General features: G+C 43.1%; 2 protein-coding genes across 4 annotated transcripts; both read left to right on the forward strand.

Moving 5' to 3' along the window:
* The first annotated feature begins 1,759 nt into the window (after positions 1-1,759).
* On the forward strand, positions 1,760-9,775 carry spon2b (spondin 2b, extracellular matrix protein). Of its 2 annotated transcripts, none has more exons than XM_028953171.1 (6): positions 1,760-1,958; positions 2,351-2,594; positions 3,239-3,462; positions 3,772-3,963; positions 8,723-8,906; positions 9,236-9,775. In XM_028953171.1, exons 2-6 carry the CDS (start codon positions 2,390-2,392, stop codon positions 9,412-9,414), a joined length of 984 nt encoding a protein of 327 aa, XP_028809004.1. In that variant the 5' UTR covers positions 1,760-1,958; positions 2,351-2,389; the 3' UTR covers positions 9,415-9,775. The 2 variants fall into 2 exon arrangements, with proteins under 2 accessions (XP_028809004.1, XP_028809005.1); XM_028953172.1 differs by having other exon boundaries at positions 2,374-2,594.
* Positions 9,776-11,249: 1,474 nt separating this feature from the next.
* On the forward strand, positions 11,250-16,161 carry LOC114763387 (transmembrane emp24 domain-containing protein 11). 2 transcript variants are annotated; one of them, XM_028953043.1, is made up of 6 exons: positions 11,250-11,700; positions 11,863-11,977; positions 14,987-15,078; positions 15,162-15,287; positions 15,363-15,509; positions 15,973-16,161. In XM_028953043.1, exons 2-6 carry the CDS (start codon positions 11,905-11,907, stop codon positions 16,120-16,122), a joined length of 588 nt encoding a protein of 195 aa, XP_028808876.1. In that variant the 5' UTR covers positions 11,250-11,700; positions 11,863-11,904; the 3' UTR covers positions 16,123-16,161. The 2 variants fall into 2 exon arrangements, with proteins under 2 accessions (XP_028808876.1, XP_028808874.1); XM_028953041.1 differs by having other exon boundaries at positions 11,250-11,977.
* The last annotated feature ends 3,928 nt before the right edge of the window (positions 16,162-20,089 follow it).

A 20,089-nucleotide genomic window follows, 5' to 3' on the forward strand; every position in this document is an offset into this window, starting at 1 on the left:
GTGGGTGTGTGGCGTGGGGGGTGGTGGATGTCTTCTCCAGCATGTGGGGGGGGCTGGTGATGCTCTGCCGTTCAGCTGGGGAACGTCCGGGCAGAGGGAAGGTGGATCGGTGACTGGAGCTGGGAAGGCGTCTTCCCTGCGAGGCAGTTCCGGCAGTGCAGTTGCTGGCTGGCGACCTCCTGTCGCCCTGTTCCACCAGCTTACACCCGCATCGCCATCTTCCTCCTCGCTGTTGTCGCACCTCTGGGAGTGATGTGGGTCTCCACGGACCTCGCAACAATCCTGGACGGGCACGATGGGCAGAGCCATCCTGGCACCGACTGCCCAAACAGTGTCATCCTGCTCGAAGTCCGTGTCGACCTCGTGCCCTCGGAAGTCACGTGGGTCTTCACCGACCTCGCGACAATCTCGGGTGGAGCCATCCCAGCCATGACCGCCCAACGAAAATCCACGTCATTGTCGCTTTCGTCATCCGTGTCCTCTGGACCCAGGGTGCAATCAACTCCCATGGATAGTACTCTGGCCATTCGGAGCCTTGCCAGCAGAGCGCAGAGTTCCTGGCTTGACATGGCGAAGATAGTGGGGGTCGAATCCTCTGCGCTCGCTGCCCACATCACTTCCTCGCTACTGCCGACGCCATTGTCTTCGCTCCGCCCACTCACCTGGCAACGTTGTCGCTTCCGGGTTTCGCAGATTCTCCCGGGGGTGACGAGCCATGGCTCATCGAGCTCCAGCATTCTGTCACGCTTGCGTGCTGACAGGGGAGAGAAGCGCAGAGGCAGGACATGCTGGGAAGGGGTTTTATTACAAACAAACAATAAAGAAATACAAATAAACAATGGTGCGGTGGCCGAAAAGGGAAATAAAAGGGGGACAGCGTAAACAAACCCGCAGGCGTGTGCCGATTGCCAGAACTCAAAATACAAACACATACACGGTTGCCAAGTCAAGTTCACGAAAATTATGCAGTCAGGATTGGGTACAGGTGATGAGCCCAGCTGCAGTCAATCCTGACACCATCAATGTTGACTGATAGATAGATTCCTTCTGCCAGCTTTAGATTCAAGGGTGGTGGTCATCCACTCTTTAATGTACATTATACAGTTCTCAATTTTAAATAAATTGTGCATAACTAATGCATTCCACCAATCAGACCTTTATGGTAAAGTGGCCAGACACTAAACACATAAGGATTCTAAGACTTTGAGAAAATCATCAAAAAAGGGGCAAATATCTTTTTAACAGCACTTATGTCAGCTTGCAGGTAAGCAGCTTGTAAAAAATAAGTATGCCCTTATGAAAATTTACATTTACGGCATTTATCAGATGCCCTTATCCAGAGCAACTTACAATCAGTAGTTACAGGGGACAGTCCCCCTGGAGCAACTTAGGGTTAAGTGTCTTGCTCAGGGATACAATGGTAGTAAGCGGGATTTGAACCTGGGTCTTCAGGTTCATAGGCAAGGCTACTACCACCCTGAAAACATGGGCCTGAGCTAAACAAAACTTTGGCCCTCTTGTTTCCTCCTTTTGACATTAAGTGCTGGTGAGCATGAAAGCAGGAACATCTTAAACATATGGAAGTAATTACCCTGCTCCACGCAGGAGGGAATCAGGGCCTGGGAGTTGTGGCAGAAGACTCAGACCCAACCAGCAATCAGGCCAAACCACCTCCCCAGTGCGCTCTTTAGCTGGGACTCTAGCCAGGAATCTCTGGCTTTAAAGTGATCATGGAGAGAGTGAGACAGAAAGAGACCAAGAAGGAGAACCAGGAAAGGAGAGAGTATGAAAGCAGTATGACAGGGTGGGAGGGATAAAAAGGTGATAGCAGTTCAGACATTGGAGGGAGGCTTATGGAAAGCATAAATAGCTGAGGGCTGTTTGCAGTCCTTGCAGTCTCTCCCTAAGACACGGACAGTCTACTTGACAACTGCACAACTTCATCAATCTCCAGACCTGTGAGTACACTGTTTAGTCTAAAAATTAGGCAGCATGAACATATTAAAACCCTGACCATATTACCGCCTAATAGCATTGCATGAAAAATATTTTTTATCTACTTTAGATATCTATCTACTGAATTTATTTGCATATGTGCAAATAAGCATATGCATACTTATTTAGCTGAACGTTTGACTGGTTTGTTAAAAAGGATTACAGCACAGGGAAAACTTTTATTTATCTTTCAGTAGCATATTCCAAACCTCAAATGGTTGCAATTACTTTTATATCATTATTTATAATTTACAACAGAATTACAATTCTGAGTTTGAACTGGGATTACTGTAAGATGCAAAGATGCTAATCAGGTTTCTTTGGATTCTTTCCTTCTGAATCATTCTGACACCAGAACCCACCCCCTCTCTCCTAAAGTGGCCATTTGGAAGCCATGCTGTCTGTCTGTGTGGGTGGCCTGCTTCTTATTGTGGCCCTGCTTATTGGAGGCGGTGCTGCTCCCATGGATGTGGACCCCATCTGTAGCGCAACCAAGGCTGCCCACTATAGTCTACTGTTCACAGGGAAGTGGAGTCAGACCACATTTCCCAAGCACTACCCCTTGTACCGCCCCTCTGCCCAGTGGTCTCCTCTAATCGGTGAGTCTCATGCTGTCTCAAGCACCAAGTAGAATACACAGACACTAAAGCTTGTTTGGAATACTTCCTTTTTATGGCCATGACCAATCATGTGATAAGAATAAGATAATTAGATAAATAAGATTGTTCAAAATGTGTTATGTTTCATTATAGCATAAGCAACCAATTTATAGTTCATCTGCCAGTGAACAGCATTACATAATAATGCCATAGACCAAGATAATATTTTATGTCCTTACCTACATGATACACATTCTTGCAATGCTTTTCTTTGGAAAATTCTAGGCTTCTTGACTTCTGGTTACTGTCTGTGTTTGCCCTTGTGTTAAAATATTGTGCTCTATACTTAATTCATTATGTACTATGATCAATAGCTGTGTTATGTGTACAATCTGCATTTTTGTATTTATTTAATTTTATGTTACAACTCATTTTACCTCATACATACACACAGCATTTAGCACTTTCTGCTCATACACTGTGATTGTACTGGCTTTGCACTACCTCCATTATTGAGTGTTTATTGTGAGATCTATAAAAGGATTGTGGACCCCACACTGCTCTCTCTCTCTCTCTCTCTCGCTATATCTATATAATATATATCTATCTGAATGTGTAAATATAATGTATGACTTTTGTTCTAGGTGTAACACACAGCCCTGACTTTCATATCTGGCAGACTGAGAAGTTCGCCAGTAATGGGGTGAGTGAGTTCAGTGAAAAGGGGGAAGCCTGGACGCTGATTAAAGAGGTAGAGGAGGCAGAGGTGCATGTGCAGAGTGTTTATGGACTCTTCTCAGCCCCAGCCATAGTGGATGGCACTGGACAAACCACAACTGATTTCGAGGTGTTTGCCAGGCACCCTTTCGTAAGTGATACTGCGATCTCTTATTCAACCTCACACTACCTAGCCTCATCCAAAAGATTCTTAAAAAATACTGCAGTGTGTGGGTTTCACTTTATCATTACAGATTGTGTGATACTGCTGGACAATTTGTACAGCTTAATGCATCCCAAATTGTCATGTGGCAACCATAGGAAACATTTTCCCGTTCTGGAATCTCAGTTGTATGAAATATATAGTCATTTACTGTAGATAGAGTACATGAAAATTTTTTTGAGAATATTAAACAGATGAAGAAAGGTTCTTAGTCTGTTTTACTCTCTCTGTTTCCAGCTCTCATTTATTGTGCGAATTGTACCCAGCCCAGACTGGTTTGTTGGTGTGGACAGTCTGAACCTATGTAATGACACAGACTGGAAGGATAACATTAGTCTGGACCTGTACCCATATGACGCAGGAACAGACAGCGGCTTCACTTTTTCCTCCCCCAACTTTGAGACCGTCCCACAGGACAAAGTAACTCAGGTAAAGGCTGTTTTCATTTTACATGTGAACAGGAATGCTAATGTTATATCCACTAAAGAAACAACATTGCAGCATGCACAGATGCTCACAAAGCAGTAGCTGACTTTTATTATTACCCTTTAGTGTTTCTTTAGTTAAAGTAAGTCAGTGTTTTCACTTGGTACAACATTGTACCATGTACAGTCAATAAGAAATTCTAAATGTTGGATTGGAACACACTATTCTAACGCCACCTCAAAAGATACCAACTGAGTTACTCAGAACATCGGTGCCTTCCAATCAAAGATATGACATTCGCACAGACATTACAGGAAAACACAAAAGTTTGGTAAGAAAGCCTGAGTTTAAGCTAGGCTTAAAAACTTCCTGGCTGAATGCTAAAATCACTGACTCAGTTTGTTTGGATGGACTGTTAATCGGGTTGATCGGACTGCAGATTCAGGAAAGGAAACCTGGTCATGAAACATATAAAGACCCTGCTGCCCTCCACCCTGGACCCACTGCAATTCACCCAAACATTTCCACAGACAATGGCATTGCCATCACCCTCACCCACCTGTACAATAAGGACACACCTTCCTCTGCAACTGGATCTTGGACATCCTTACTGATAGTTTGCCTCAGTTTGCCCAAATTGGGAACAGCATCTCCAGCACCCCCACACTGAGCACTGGAGCAGTGGTGGAGCCAGGAAATTTTCATTTGGGGGACCAGGATGGATCCATTGACCCATTGAATTACCATGAGATATAAACTAAAACCCTTTTGTATACTATGATGCTTGTCCCACAGGACCTTTTGCTACAACAAACCTCACATACAGCTGATATAAAGGGAGATTTAGTGTAAATCCCTCAATAGTAATTTGTTATTTCATTCTGGATGTAATTGTCTTCCATAGTCCACAATACAGGTTTTTTATTATTCAGTTACACAATTTACAGATTGAAACATGAAATTTACAACAAATAATTAGACTCAGAATTAAAAAATATCTATGCAATGACTAATTTATAGATGGCTACAATGAAGTTCTGTCATGTGACTCTGCCCACGTGACCCATGAAAACACGTAACTGAGTGACGAGTTAGGTATTTAATCAGTACCTGCTTGACATCACTGACCCATTGTTTGCCATTCATGCAAACGTCTTGGCTCCAGCATCTTCAGCTCCAAGTAAGCTTTTTTGTTGGCCGCTCTTTGTTTTTTCCACTATTCTGTCTGGTGCTTCCACACCTTATTCTGATTATATGTGGGTGTCGCAGCTTTGGCTGAACCACACTCAGAACACTCGCCTCTTGCGCTGTCCACCATTGGTATCTCATCTCCCACGATTAACCCCATGTACCTTGTGCAAACAGGTTTTGAGGCAGGCCACCGTCATTGAGTATCTGTCGCAGGAGGTTAATAACCTGTGGCAGCATTTACATGAGGTGGCGCCTGGGTGCCGAATGCGTTGGGAAATGCCAACTTCTTTCGAAAAACCTGGGGGAACCAGGGAACTAGGATGGCCTGCCCTGACATCCGCAGAGGGAGAGCCTTTGCGCATAATGCTTTTATGCTTTTAACCCTTCACCCTTAGTGAGCAGTGGGCAGCCATGACAGGCGCCCAGGGAGCAGTGTGTGGGGACGGTACTGTGCTCAGGGGAACATCAGTGGCACCTTGGTGATTCGGGATTTGTACCCACAACTGATTACAAGTACACTTCCTTACCCGCTAAGCCACCATGGTCCCATCACACACCAGACCACACCCTTGCGACTGGGAACACCTAGAGTGAGGCTGGAGTGAGGTTTCCCTGCCATCATAGGTGTTTGCAGCCACAGCCACCTCCTTCATCACCTGTTCAATCACCTGTTCAATCACCTGTTCCGGTTCCAACTGCTGAGTCAGTGCCCCCCTGTTATCATGACCACCACCTTCAGTACCATCAAAGCAGCCTAACTATCACCTCACCAACCAGGAGACATGGCCATAGACCTTCTTCCGGGTACGACCCCACCAAGAGGACATCTTTACTCTCTATCCAAGTCTGAATCCCAGGCTATGGAGAAGTTTGTGGAGGAAGCCATCCGCCCATCCACCTTGCCAGCCGCTGCTGGATTCTTCTTTGTTTCAAATAAAGATGGAGGCCTAAACAAAATCACCATTAAAAAATGGGGTTATGGGGTCCAGTAGTTTTGTAGGAGTTACAGCACTTGTTGCAGAACCGTGACACACCCTTTCTGGTGTGGACCGATTATCAAAGTCTCATCTCAATCCAAATGGCCAAGCAGTTGTACCCCCGGCAGGTTTTTTTTAAACAATTTGATTTTCACCTGTCCTACCTGCCCACCCATCCTTCTACCAACGCACATCGTAGGCCCTCTTTGGTGGTCTGTGGAGGCCCAATTCCAGGAAGCACAAGTAACCAACTCCGGACCGCCCAATGAGCCACCAGACTGGCTATTCGTGCTGGTGCCCTGCCGACCGGCAGATCTTCACTGGGTCATTCCTCCATCCTTTCTGGTCACTTAGGGCACTCGTTCATCTGCCGGGCATTCTGGTGGCCCTCCATGACCAGGGACATCGGGGCTTACAATGACACATGTGAAGCATGTGCCCATGCCCAAAACACCATGGTTTCTCCCACCAGGGAATACCAGCCTGATCATAGTGAACCGATTTTCCAAGGCCATCCACCTGGTCGCCCTCCCTGGCCTCCCATCCTCCATCACAGCCCATCCATGGTCAAATTATTGCTGCAGCATGTCGTGCGTCTTCATGGGGTTCCCAAGGTTCTCATCTTGGATTGGGGACCCCAATTCATCTCAGCTGTCTAGAAGGCATTTGGTCTGCTCCTGGGATCCACCTGCAGCCTCTTCTCCGGCTGCCACCCCAAGACCAATGGCCATTATTTTGAGCAACTAACTAGGAAGCAGTGGTGACAGCCACCTTGTAATAAATGTAGGTTACGAAACTAGGTTACGCTTTCTACCCCACTACCATCAAACTGCTGAATTGCCTGCATTAACTTACCTCCAAATTAATACCAGGACTCACTGGACTTCTGCACGAGCACACACCACATACACATGCTGCTACCAACTGCCCAGGACGACTAATTGACTTGCACTTGTATACACAGACACACACACACTTGTCTGTTATAAGCAATATTTACAAATATTTACAATATTTATCAGACGCTAGAGCGACTTACAATCAGTAGTTACAGGGACAGTCCCCCCTGGAGCAACTTAGGGTTAAGTGTCTTGCTCAGGGACACAATGGTAGTAGGTGGAATTTGAACCTGGGTCTTCTGGTTCATAGGTGAGTGTGTTACCCACTAGGCTACTACCATCCCACAATATACAATATAAAAGACAAGCTATAACTGTTGTGCAACATTACACACTCTACTGTTTATATCCCTGCTACCACCATGTACATATGCTTGATCATCTTACCTGCTTTTATTTTTATTTAATACTACTTATTTTTCAAATATTTTTTCCTCTTTGTAAGAGCTAGTTTTAAAGTGTGCATCTGCTGGTTTACTTCAAAAGTCTTGCTGTACTTCAATAGTGACAATAAAGGCATCCAAATATATACAATCTATCCACTAGAGGACGGATCAGAGTCCAATGTTTTGCAACCTTCCGAGAGCAACAGACATGGTGGACTGTGGAAGAAAGTCGTAATAATGCATTCATTTAAAAAAGCAGTGTCAGTGATGGTTTGTGAAATCATTGCACAGGTTTAGATTTGCATTTTATCATCATTTTATCAACATTTTATCATCTCACATAAACTCTTTTAAACAAGAGTTATTGACTATATACCCCTCACAATTTCGAGTTGTATTACTGTTTTATCTGCATCTGTTTTACAAAAGTTTTACAAAAAAGTGCACAAACAGATTAAATGAACACAGAATACAGACTGTCTTTCTGTACAGGTGTCTGACTATTAACAATTGTACATAAACAATCTTCTAGACTCCTTTAGAGCATTGGTACCACGAAATGTGGCCTCTGCTTTTAACCATCACCCTTAGTGAGAAGCCTTTAGTAGTACCTTGGGATTCAAACCAGCAACCTTCTGATTACGGGGCCACTTCCTTAACTGCTAGGTCAACAATGCCCCATTTCTAATGAAGTGAAGTGAACTGAAATGATTGTTACATGAGATACACAGCAGCACAGCACACGGTACACACAGTGAAATCCTCTGCATTTAACCCATCACCCTGAGGGAGCAGTGGGCAGCCATGACAGGCGCCCGGGGAGCAATGTGTGGAGACGATGCTTTGCTCAGTGGCACCTCAGTGGCACCTTTGCAGATCGGGATTCGAACCTGCAACCTTCTGATTACAGGGCCGCTTCCTTAACCGGTAGGCCAATAGTTCTAGGAACAATTAAGGAATACTTTACTATTTGTGCAGTTTGTTTCTGCAGGTTTCATTAGTATATCTGGAGAAGAAAAGGGGATCAACTGAATTCACATGCATGACAGTTCCACTTTTTACCTGCCCAACCTGAGAAAGGAAATAATGCATCCGTCGGTCTTACAGTTCATTGTTTATGCAGAAATCTCTCAGAATAACAGGACATTTTGATCACAATATTTTTAAGAACACCATTCATTAAAGTGCTTACAAAATTTCCAGTAACATTTGTTTAATCTAAAAGGAAGATTGTGAAAATATTTAACCTAGGATTTCCTGAAGATAGAGAAATGTTTAAATGCCTTAATGTGCTTCTCTGTGCCTGCAGATTACCTCATCGTTTCCAAGCCATCCAGCCAACTCCTTCTACTACCCCAAACTAAAGCACCTTCCACCGATAGCCAAGATCACACTTACAAAAATCAATGTGAGCCATGTGTTTCGCCTGCCTATAGAGCCAACAAAGTCCAACCAGATTCCTACAGAAAACCATCTCCCAGAGTTGCTAATAAGTAAGTTGATTATATGATATGAAACCTTCGAAATCTACTAAGTAAATCTAGAGTCAAAATGAGTGAATGTGTATCTATGGCAACTAAGCAACAAATAAAACGAGATAAGTGGGGCCAACAGAGTGCTCTAACAGCAAAAGTGTTTATATTGGAAGCTGTGCTGTTAAGTGCCATGTTCCAGCTTTGTGTGCTTCTACTAATCTATAACAGACCTTAACGCACAATGTGCCCTTAGATCAAAACAGAATACCAAGCCTTTTCACAAAAATGTTGCAAATTATTATTACAGTAAATACTACTTGTTAATTTATAAATAATTTTTCCTGCAGAGACCCCACTGGACTGTGAGGTCTCCACATGGTCCCAGTGGGGACTGTGCAAGGGTAAGTGCACGGAGGCTGGGGTGAGGCATCGCACACGATACATCCATATGCATCCTGCAAACAATGGCTCAGACTGTCCCCCACTGGAGGAGGAGAAGAACTGTGACCCAGATAACTGTGTGTAACGTAGTCACATGGCATATCTATCCAGTCCAGCAGTGCTTTTCAATTTCTTTACTCTGATCTGACACTCATTAAAACTACAAAATTCCCAAAGCTTTGTGGGATCCACAACAACCAACAGAACATATTCTGTAGTTTACAAGAACATTCCCAGTAAAAGTGTGTTTGCTGGCCTCATATTTCAATCTCAGTATGTTTTACAGACAAACAGGTCTGTATAAAAGATTCCCCTTTTATCAAAGGTATTTATTTTGTACATGCTGCAAACATTGTTGTACATACAAACTATAAATAAATATACTATGACCAAAAGTCATCACTAAAGGCTTAAAGTCAGTGTAAAGTAAAATCTGATCAGTTGCACAGGTTTCCAGGGGTGTATTTTTCTTGTACTTTCCAGCTATGTTATCAGTGTGCCAGTTGCTGGCTGTTTACACAGCTCTCACTCACTTTCAGTGTAATGTTAAAAGGATATTCAGATCATGTGTAAAGAGCCACTATATGTAATTAAACCTGGGAGGCAAATTGTCAACTATTTAGTTTCTGTCCAGGTTTTTCACACAAGCAACAGGGCTTGCGGACATTATTGCCACATTTCTGGTCAACAGACCAATGTCATTTGACTAAATACACTGGGTACAGAAAGTATTCAGATCCCCTTAAATATTTTACTCTTTGTTCTGTTAATTTTAATTTTAAGTTAATGTTTTTCCTCATTAATATACACACAGCACCCCATATTGACAGAAAAACAGAGAATTGTTGACATTTTTGCAGAATTATTAAATAAAAGAAAACTGAAATATCACATGGTCCTAAGGATTCAGACCCTTTGTTGTGACAAACTCTATTTAACTCAGGTTCTGTCGAATTCTTCTGATCATCCTTGAGATGGTTCTATGCCTTCATTTGAGTCCAGCTGTGTTATATTATACTGATTGGACTTGATTAGGAAAGCCTCACAGCTGTCTATATAAGACCTTACAGTTCACAATGCATGTCTGATCAAATGATAATCATGAGGTCAAAGGAATTGCCTGAAGAGCTCAGAGACAGAATTGTGGCAAGTCACAGACCTGGCCATGGTTAGAAAATATTTCTGCTGTGCTTTAGGTTCTTAAGTGGCCTCAATAATCCTTAAATGGAAGATACTTGGGACGACCAGAACCTTTCCTGGGGCTGGTCATCCAGCCAAACTGAGCTATCCGGAGAGAAAAGCCTTGGTGAGAGAGGTAAAGAAAGATCACTGGGGCTGAGCTCCAGAGATGCAGAGAAAACCAGGCACTGCTCATCACCTGTCTAATACAGTCCCAATAGTGAAGCATGGTGGTTGCAGTATCATGCTGTAGGGGTGTTTTGCAGCTGCAGGGACAGGTTGCAATCAAGGGGAAGATGAATGTGGCCAAGTACAGGAATATCCTGGACTAAAACCTTCTTCAGAGTGCTCAGGAACTCAGACTGGGCCGAAAGTTTACCATCCAACAATACAATGGCCCTAAGCACACCGCTAAAACAATGAAGGAGTTGCTTCACAACTGCCAGAGCCCTGATTTAAGACCAATTGAGACCTAAAAATTGCTGTCTACCAAAGTTTACCATCCAACCTGCCAGAACTGGAGAGGATCTGCAAGGAGGAATGGTAGACCATCCCCAAATCCAGGTGTGAAAAACTTGTTGCATCTTTTCCAAAAGATCAAAAGGGTGCTTCTTCTAAATACTGAGGGTCTAAATACTTATTTCAGTTTTTCTTTGATAATAAATCTGCAATAAATGTCAACAAGTCTGTGTTTTTCTATCAATATGGTGTGCTGTTTGTACATTAATGAGAAAAAATTAACTTAAATGATTTTAGCAAATGGCTGCAATATAACAAAGAGTGAAAAATCTAAGGGGGTCTGAAAAATATCCGTACCCACTGTATGTCTGAACTGCCAAATCGCTTTCTTTCACTAACATAAATTAAAATATATATATATCTCTGACAATCAAGATAATGTTCATCCATGTTCATGAATTTGTACAGCTGGGTTAACAAGCTCATATTAAAAAAACCAATAAGTCTTAGAGCCTGTTTGTCTCAGAATCAATCACAGCTCGACCATGAAGATTAAAAGGTTGATGCATTTAGAAATTAAGGCAGAGTGTTTGAAAAATATTGGCTACCTTGATAACTACTATGCTACTACTACCCTTAAAGTTCAAAATAATTTTCTATTCAACTATTCATGTTGCTTCATCTCATATCAGTGAGACCGGCCAATCCTGGCACTGAAACAGTGCATTAATAGGTGAGTTATTTCTTTTAAGAATCAAACCCTTATCACCTGCACACTCCTGGTAGATTAAAGAGCCAACTGGAAATTCTCACACTGGGGTTTGGACTCAGAAAAATAGAGGCATTTTTAAAAGGGTTCTGGTGTTCCACTGATTTTAAAATGTCTGTGTGGAAGACAAATCTGCTTGTGCTGTACTCCTTGGCACTGACAACTGGCATGTTTTTTGATTTGGGAGAAGAGGAGGAAAAGTGCATCATAGAGGAGATCCCAGAGGACACACTAGTTACAGGTCAGTCAACTGGTCAACAGTCAATCTTTTATTTTTATTACACAAAAGGGTTCTGCATGTACAGGACAGAAAACCACATTGATTTTGGAGCATCCAGTGGCTATAGTAATTTTCATTAGTAATTAGCATAAACAAAAGAAAACGTAACAATATTTAAACAGATGGTTGCTGCAAATTACAGTGAACAGGAAGAGATGGGAATTTCTACTTTAATGCTGTACAGTGCAATTTTTCCATATTTTAGATGTCTATACTGCCATTTGCACAAACTTTGTGGCAGTGGTGGCCTAGCAGGTAAGGAAACTGACTTAACCAATGGTTTGCATGTTCAAATGCCACTGAGGTCCCCTTGATCAAGGTGCCCGCCCCACACATGCCTTTAATGGCTGCCCACTGCTCACTAAATGTGATGGGTTAAATGCAGAGCTGTGCTGTGTATCATCACCAAAAGCAATCACTAGAGGGTTAAAGTCACCATACTCCACAATAAAGGAAAGAGATAACAGAAAAAATGGGAAAAAATGCATATCAAACAAATATAAAATGATTTATATAGAGAGCTGCGCACACACCATGGTCAAAGTTGATCATTTTGTTGAATGCTGTGATACATTGTTGCGTGATCAATAGATCTACAGGTCTGCTAAAGGCCTGCCAGGTGTGTTTTGACTGTGAACGGGGGCTGGTTCACCCAGACAGATATGAGGAAGGGCAGAGGAACCCGGACCAGCCATAAAATTCCTGTCACGCCGGAGGTGGGGTTGGGCAGAACGATGGAGGGTTGAGGTGAAAAAAAGAAACATTTTTTTTTTCCAGGAAACAACCAAAATAAAAAAGGAATAAAATAATCCACCACACAGAGTTTGGGAGGGCTGTGCACACCGCAGCCTGCTCATCACCTTCTCAAGTCCTACGCCTTTGAGAATGAACAGTAATGTCCCGGTTCACTCGTGCCTCCCAGAACACTGTAGAGTAAATTTTCTCCACACAAGGAAGGAAGGCACGGACCACACAGATGAGTTTATTGAGAAGATCTCTGTGCGCTCTGCAGGATGTTCTAAGAAAATTCTCTGTGTTCTCTTTGTATTGTGGGCAAAAGGGCATGGAGCCCTGGAACCCAACTCCAAATAAGGCCACTTCACCATAGGGAAAAGCAACCTCAAATCTGAGAGCCATGGTTTCAATGGCCATTCGGTACCTCTGGTTTTCGTTCTGATCACAAATTGGATACCATTACTGTAACTATTGATCATAAACTGGACAACATCTTGGAGAGACTCGCGGCTTTGCACAGAAATTTGGATGGAGCAGACCAGGGAATAAACAGCTGCAAAGGTTCCAGCTTTTCGCCTGAACACCAAAACAACTCTTTCCTATATTCATTCCGCTCCTGCTGAATGAACATCTTCCCGTCAGTGTCAGGGCTGCTTGACTCTCTCATTTACTTTCTTATTCCTTCCCCAACCGAAGGACACTTGGATACACACACAACGTGAAGTGGTGTAACTGTGTTCATCCACTCTCCACATGTAAATCCCGCCTGCTTTTCTGATCTCACCCCCTGTCATCCTGACCTGTGTACTGTGTAGTGTATATCTATAGTCGGGTGGATGGCTAGACTTTTACATTTCACATCAGGCACGTTGTGCCAGCCCTGGTGCACAAACAGAGAGAATGACTGCGGGGATCAGCTGATGGAAGAGGCTGCTGCACTGCCAATCCTGTCTAATGGGGGATCCACCTCTCCATCTCCAGTCATGGCTTCATAAACCTTCTGGACAGACGTCCCCGAGCAGGACGGCAGCGCCAAAACAGTAACATGTTCATGTTTGATCTAACCTCGATTAAAGGCCAAATGTTTGGACACACCTTCTAATTCTAATGTGTTTTCTTTATTTTCATGACCATTTACATTTGTAGATTCTCACTGAAGGCAACAAAACTATGAATGAACACATGTGTAGTTATGTATGTATGTGCATAAAGAAGGCTGATGAAATATAAATCTGTCATGATCCGGTCCAGAAGGGGCTGGTGATGTTGCATGAATGCATCCTCCTGCCTCATCATGTTGACAGAACGACCTGGCCAGTTTTGGATGCAGCCAACGTGCTGAGATCCAAGGAGCCGTCACTCACCAGGAGGACGTTCTGACTGATGGTGGAAGAACCCTGGCGCAGTTGGTAGAGCTGTGATGAGACATCTTCCACACCATCAGGATCGTGCAGAGACGTGCTCCTGCCCATTCTGCAACACGATTGGTCAGCAAGGAGAGAAAACTGCGACAAAGGCTCATGGATGGTGGCCTGGCGGCACACCTGGTCGCACAAAGCTGTGAATTCCGTGGGCTTAATGTTCAGCTCAGTCATTCTGTCATGCCGATAAGAAGGAGCAGGGAGCAGCGTGTGTAGGCGGTAATGAATAACCCTGGTGCGGTGAAGCGCAAGGAGGCAGGTGAATAACCGCTGCTTTAATCTGCGAATGTGAATCGTCAGCGCTGCAACATCCACAGGTGGTGATGCTCGCAAAACTAAACACGACAAGGGAAAAATAACAGGAGCAATCAGGAGAGAAACATGCAGGAAGTCTTACTTGGAGACGATGGGGACGATGATGGGCTGAGTCTTTTGCAGGTTGTAGCAAAATAATGACTGAGCAGTGAAAGGCATCCAATTTGGCTATTTATATAAATTGCGTTACCTCATTTCCGCGTTAATCCCGGTCATGAGGATGGAATCACGTGACATGCTTAAATTTATACACCTGTGCCATGAAGAGAAATCAATCAGTTGGATGTGCTTTCGAATAGTATTGGCAATATATTGTAGATGATTAAGAGATTGTTTATTTATTATTAGTCCAGAAAAGTGCCACTGAATATAAATGACTTTTTGTTGTTGTTTAGTTTTCCTTAATATGAACACAAAATAAACTTTTACACCTATTTGTTGAATGTTCTTCTAATAATATCACACCTGGAAAAGCTGTGTTTTTACTCTGCTGTTGTAGGTTATTTTTTACTGGAGTACTGGGATTCCAATAAGGCAAAAAACTCACCTCACCTTGGTTTAACAGTTACCATTAGAGACCCAAATTATCAGGTACAAGGTTGCTGCACAAATAAAATGCCACTGGTTATTATGTGTATAGGTACATGTGGATACTTAATATTTGTGTATTGCAGGTGCTTATGCTGAAAAGGTTTGGCAAACAGGGCAAATTCATATTTACTCCACACTTGTCTGGACAGCATTTCTTGTGTCTGCAGTCAAACAACACCAGGTTTTCTGTTTTCACAGGGGAGAGGCTGGTGAGTAAATGTCTGTTATCTCTTTTATAACTGTCCAAATGATATGAAGTGTAAAAATTGGCTTGTGTTATCCAGAGGATCCATTTAGATGTTCAGATGGGTGAACACTCAATTGACCCAAGTGTCACCAAAGCAAAGGATACAGTGAAATCAATGGAGTACAGTCTGCAGCATCTCATTGATCAGGTCCATTACATCATCAGACAGCAAGAATTTCAGAGGGTACGATGTCTCAGGTCTTTTGCAAATGTTTTTTTTTTGCCTTTTGTATCATATTATTTTTCTTATGGAATGGTAAAAGTACTTAATGTGTTTCACTGTTTCGGGCAATGGCCATTATCAATGCACTTAGGTAATGATTAAAAATTTCCTTTATGCACAGTAGTAAGTGCACACAGACATATGGGGCTGTGGTGGCCTAGCGAGGAAGGAAGCAGACTTGTAATCAGAAGGTTGTTGGTTCGAATCCCGAACCGTCACTTAGGTGCCACTGAGCAAAGCACCGTCCCCACACACTGCCCACTGCACACCAAGGGTGATTGTTAAAAGCAGAGGACACAGTTTGTTGTCTGCACCGTGTGCTGTGCTGCAATGTATCACAATCACTTTACTTTCACATTTTTACTAATTTAATCTGTTTAAGATGTAGATGTTTAATGTAGTCATTTTTCTTTGACATTTCCAGAACCGAGAGGAAACATTTCGGGCAATCGGTGAAGAAACCAACGGAAGTGTGCTGTGGTGGGCGATTGTCCAGACTGTCATTTTGTTCTTTGTGGGATTCTGGCAAATGAAAAGACTTAAAGACTTTTTCATTGAAAAGAAACTGGTTTAATATATTTATGTGACAATAAAAATGTTGTAGAAAAGAATAAAAAAAGTACATTACTCTTGTTGTATAGAAGGTCACAGCTGGGAGCAGATCCTTCTCCTATAGAGCTCCGCAGTTGTGGAACGGCTTGCCTGTCAGTGTCCGGGATTCAGACACAGTCTCAGTGTTTAAATCCAATCTCAAAACCTATCTGTTTTCTCTGGCTTTTTGCTAAAGTCCTAGACCCTCATTTCACTTGATTTTGACGCAGTGTCAATTATAAAGTCCAGTTTATCACAGAGTCCCCCTGTTAGACACAGACAAAGTTAAATTCACCAGTTAGGCTGTCCTAGTTAGGGTACCGGGCCACTGTAGCACCAATATACCATTATAACCACAGATTTCAGTATCGGTCGTACAGTGCAACCGTCTGCCGCTGCTTCTGTTTGTTTTTCTCCGAGACACGGAATCAAGCACCCAGACTACTGGCAGACCCCAGTGAAGAGACAAGCAGATACATCCTGGTTCCTGACAACTGCTTTACAAGGACAAAACATAAAACAAACCAGAGGGTCACCACAGCCACCACCACCACTACAACTACAGCTTCAGGGATCTTCAAATGGACCAGTAACATCATTACGAACACGTAATCTAGACCATGACACTGAATACATCCTGGACTTCTCCAACCCTACAACTGTAGGACTCATTATATCATATCCAACCCTGCACTGACACCATTTGCAGGCTCACTCTACCCTGGAAGGGGGTCCCTCTCTGTATCACTCCTTCCCAAGGTTTCTTCCTTTCCTTTTTTCTCTCTCCTAGAGTTTTTTTTGTGTGGAGTTTTTCCTTGTGTGCAAAAGGGTCAAGTGTGGGGGGTGTCAACTGTAGGGCCTGTCAAAGCCCATTGAGACATACTGTATGTGATTTTGGGCTATATAAGAAATAAATGTTGTTGTTGTTGTTGTATCCTTTGTATGTTCATTGCAAACATCACCAGGTTTTCTGTTTTCGTTGTGAAGAGGTTGGTGAGTTTAGGTAAAATTTTTTATATAGTGAAAGAAATTGGGTGTGTGAGGAAAGGCACTGCTGGCATTGTGTATCTGCATTAAAAAAGGTCCTTGCATCATGTCATTGGTAATTGGAATTATTAGATGGGCTTGTTCTGCTACACATCCTGCCACTCGTCAAACACATCATCAGAGTACTGAACTAGTAGCTCCAGAGTTTCCATGGAAACAGCTCGCTTAGTGCAGGATAGAAGACAAAGAGTTGATTTCTGTCTGCTGTGACTTCTGTCTTGCTTGCTTCAAGTATATCATCCACTATATTTATTTCTTATATAGCCCAAAATCACATTCAGTATGTCTCAATGGGCTTTGACATGCCCTACAGTTGACACCCCCCACACTTGACCCTTCTGCACACAAACTCCACACAAAAAAAAACTCTAAAAAAGAAAGGAAGAAACCTTGGGAAGGAGTGATACAGAGAGGGACCCCCTTCCAGGGTAGAGTGAGCCTGCAAATGGTGTCAGTGCAGGATTTGTGATGGTTTGTCCAATAAGAGAAAAAGTTGTTGAGTCCTACAGTTGTAGAGGTGGAGAAGTCCAAAGTGTAATCAAGTGTCTTTGTGTACATTACGTGTCCATTATGGTCCATTTGAAAATCCCTGAAGTGGTAGCTGTGGCCCTCTGATTTGTTTCATGCTACATACACACACACACACACACACACACACACATATATATATATGTGTGTGTGTGTGTGTGTGTGTGTATATACACACACACACACACACACAACCACATTTTCAACGAATGCATGGGTATGATGTGCAATTCAGAAAAATGGCATAACCCAGGTGTGTTTTTTGTTTATAAGGAGACCCTGGGTACTGCTACATGCAGAAAACTCACAGCACATGTCGTGGTAGTGGTATTTCAGTCATGTAGCCCAGTTTGTCTATACTGTCTTCTTCTGAGTGTTAACCATTTAAATATAAGCCTTTTCTCATTTACTGACCTGGGCAGGACCAGATGGGCGGCCCGGCAAATGGCAATACTCTCTGAGGACACTTGTGATACACAGCGGCACAGCACACGGTGCACACAGTGAAATTTGTCCTCTGCATTTAACCCTGTGCAGGACACGGAGCTGGCAGAAATGAGCCACAACTTTTATTCACCTTCCACGTGCACTCCCTTCCTGTTTACAGCCCTTCAAAATGAAAGGCTGAGCCCATAAACCAGAACATCAACAACATTTATTTCTTATATAGCCCAAACTCACATACAATTTGTCTCAATGGGCTTTGACATGCCTTACAGTTGACACCCGCCACACTTGACCCTTGTCCAATAGTCCAGTGTCATGATGTACATTATGTGTCCATTATGATCATACTGGTCCATTTGAAAAGTTTTAGTTGTTACGGTGGGGGTGGCTGTGGTGACCCTCTGGTTCGTTTAGCAGTTTAGAAGTTGCCAGGAACCAGGATTTATCTGCTGGTCTCTTCACTGGAATCTGCCAGTAGTCTGTGCGCTTGATTCAGCATCTTGGAGAAAACAAACAGAAGCAGTGGCAGAGGGTGGCATTGTATGACTGATACTGAAATATGTGGTTATTGTGGTATATTGGTGCTACAGTGGCCTGGTACCCAAACTAGGACAGCCTAACTAAGGTGAATTTAACACTGTCTGTGCTTAACAGGAGGACTGTGTGATAGAGTGGACTTAATAATTGACACTGTATCTGGGACTTTAAAGGAAGGCCAGAGAAAACAGATATGTTTTCATTTTAGATTTAAACACTGAGACTGAGTCTGAGTGTTTACGGCAAGCCGTTCCAACTGCAGAGCTCTATAGGAGAAGGATCTGCTCCCAGCTGTGACCTTCTGTACTTTGGGTACCAGTAGCGACCCCGACACCCTTTATCTACATACAAATCGAATGAGAGACCTGCATCAATGAGGACACCTAGATCCTTTACTTCAGTAGTTGGTGAGATAGAAAGGCTATCCAGAGTTATGATGTAGTCAGCCATCTTATGTCTGGCTGCTTGAGACCCAATTATGAGAGCTTCTGTCCTATCAGGGTTTAACAGAAGAAAGTTGATGAGCATCCACTGTCTAATGTCCTTCAGACAATTCTATATTCTGTTCAGATGCTGCCTCTCATCTGGCATTGCTGAATGATGAGACCTAAAGATAACATAGTAATATAGGAAAATAGTAATGAACCTAGGACAGAACCTTGTGGAACACCAAACTATACTTTACTATATGAAGACAAATCACCATTGATGTCCACAAACTGATAACGATCGGTCAGATATGATCTGAACCCTACAAAAGGGCTATTCCCTTAATCCCAACATTATTCTCTAACCTGTCAAGGAGAATAGCATGATCAATAGTGTCAAACGCTGCACTCAGGCCAAGCAGGACAAGCAGCGAGATGCGTCCCTGATCAGAAGCTAACAGCAGGTCATTAGCCACTTTAACCAGAGCTGTCTCAGTGCTATGATGAGGTCATAGCAACGGAAGGTTGGATATTGGTCTATAATTTGAAAGCTGACTGCGATCAAGATCAGGCTTTTTCATCAGGGGACTAATGCCTGCTACCTTGAACAAACTTTACAACATTGGGTGCTACTTGTTTAAGGAAACTTGTAGAAAGCAAATCCAATGTGCAAATACATTGATTTGACAATGAGATTAGTTTAATTAATTCATGCTCTTTAAAAAGTTTGAAGCATTCTAATCAGTGGTCTGCTATTTGAAGATTATTTTCCATAGTAATATCGACAGAGCTGTTTGGTGTGCTTTTAATGGCAGGAAACGTGGACCACTGGGCTGAGGCACAGAGTGCATGGAACGGACCAATGAAGCAGGGATTTGGGCAGGCCTCGGGTGGAGACAAACCCTGTCTCCAGGGTAGTATATGAGGGCTCGGTGGTTCGGTTGAGGACCCAGTGGACTTGGG

The sequence above is a fragment of the Denticeps clupeoides genome, chromosome 14 (assembly GCF_900700375.1).
Source record: "Denticeps clupeoides chromosome 14, fDenClu1.1, whole genome shotgun sequence".
In the NCBI taxonomy this organism is placed as follows: Eukaryota; Metazoa; Chordata; class Actinopteri; order Clupeiformes; family Denticipitidae; genus Denticeps; species Denticeps clupeoides.

Bases quoted from the DNA above. Each gene is read 5' to 3' on its own strand.
- spon2b (XM_028953171.1), top strand. From the start codon at position 2,390: ATGCTGTCTGTCTGTGTGGGTGGCCTGCTTCTTATTGTGGCCCTGCTT. The intron at 3,463-3,771 runs GTAAGTGATACT...CTCTGTTTCCAG, and splicing joins TGTTTGCCAGGCACCCTTTC to CTCTCATTTATTGTGCGAAT. The intron at 8,907-9,235 runs GTAAGTTGATTA...TTTTTCCTGCAG, and splicing joins TCTCCCAGAGTTGCTAATAA to AGACCCCACTGGACTGTGAG.
- LOC114763387 (XM_028953041.1), top strand. From the start codon at position 11,848: ATGTCTGTGTGGAAGACAAATCTGCTTGTGCTGTACTCCTTGGCACTG. The intron at 11,978-14,986 runs GTCAGTCAACTG...CTGCTGTTGTAG, and splicing joins AGAGGACACACTAGTTACAG to GTTATTTTTTACTGGAGTAC. The intron at 15,510-15,972 runs GTACGATGTCTC...TGACATTTCCAG, and splicing joins GACAGCAAGAATTTCAGAGG to AACCGAGAGGAAACATTTCG.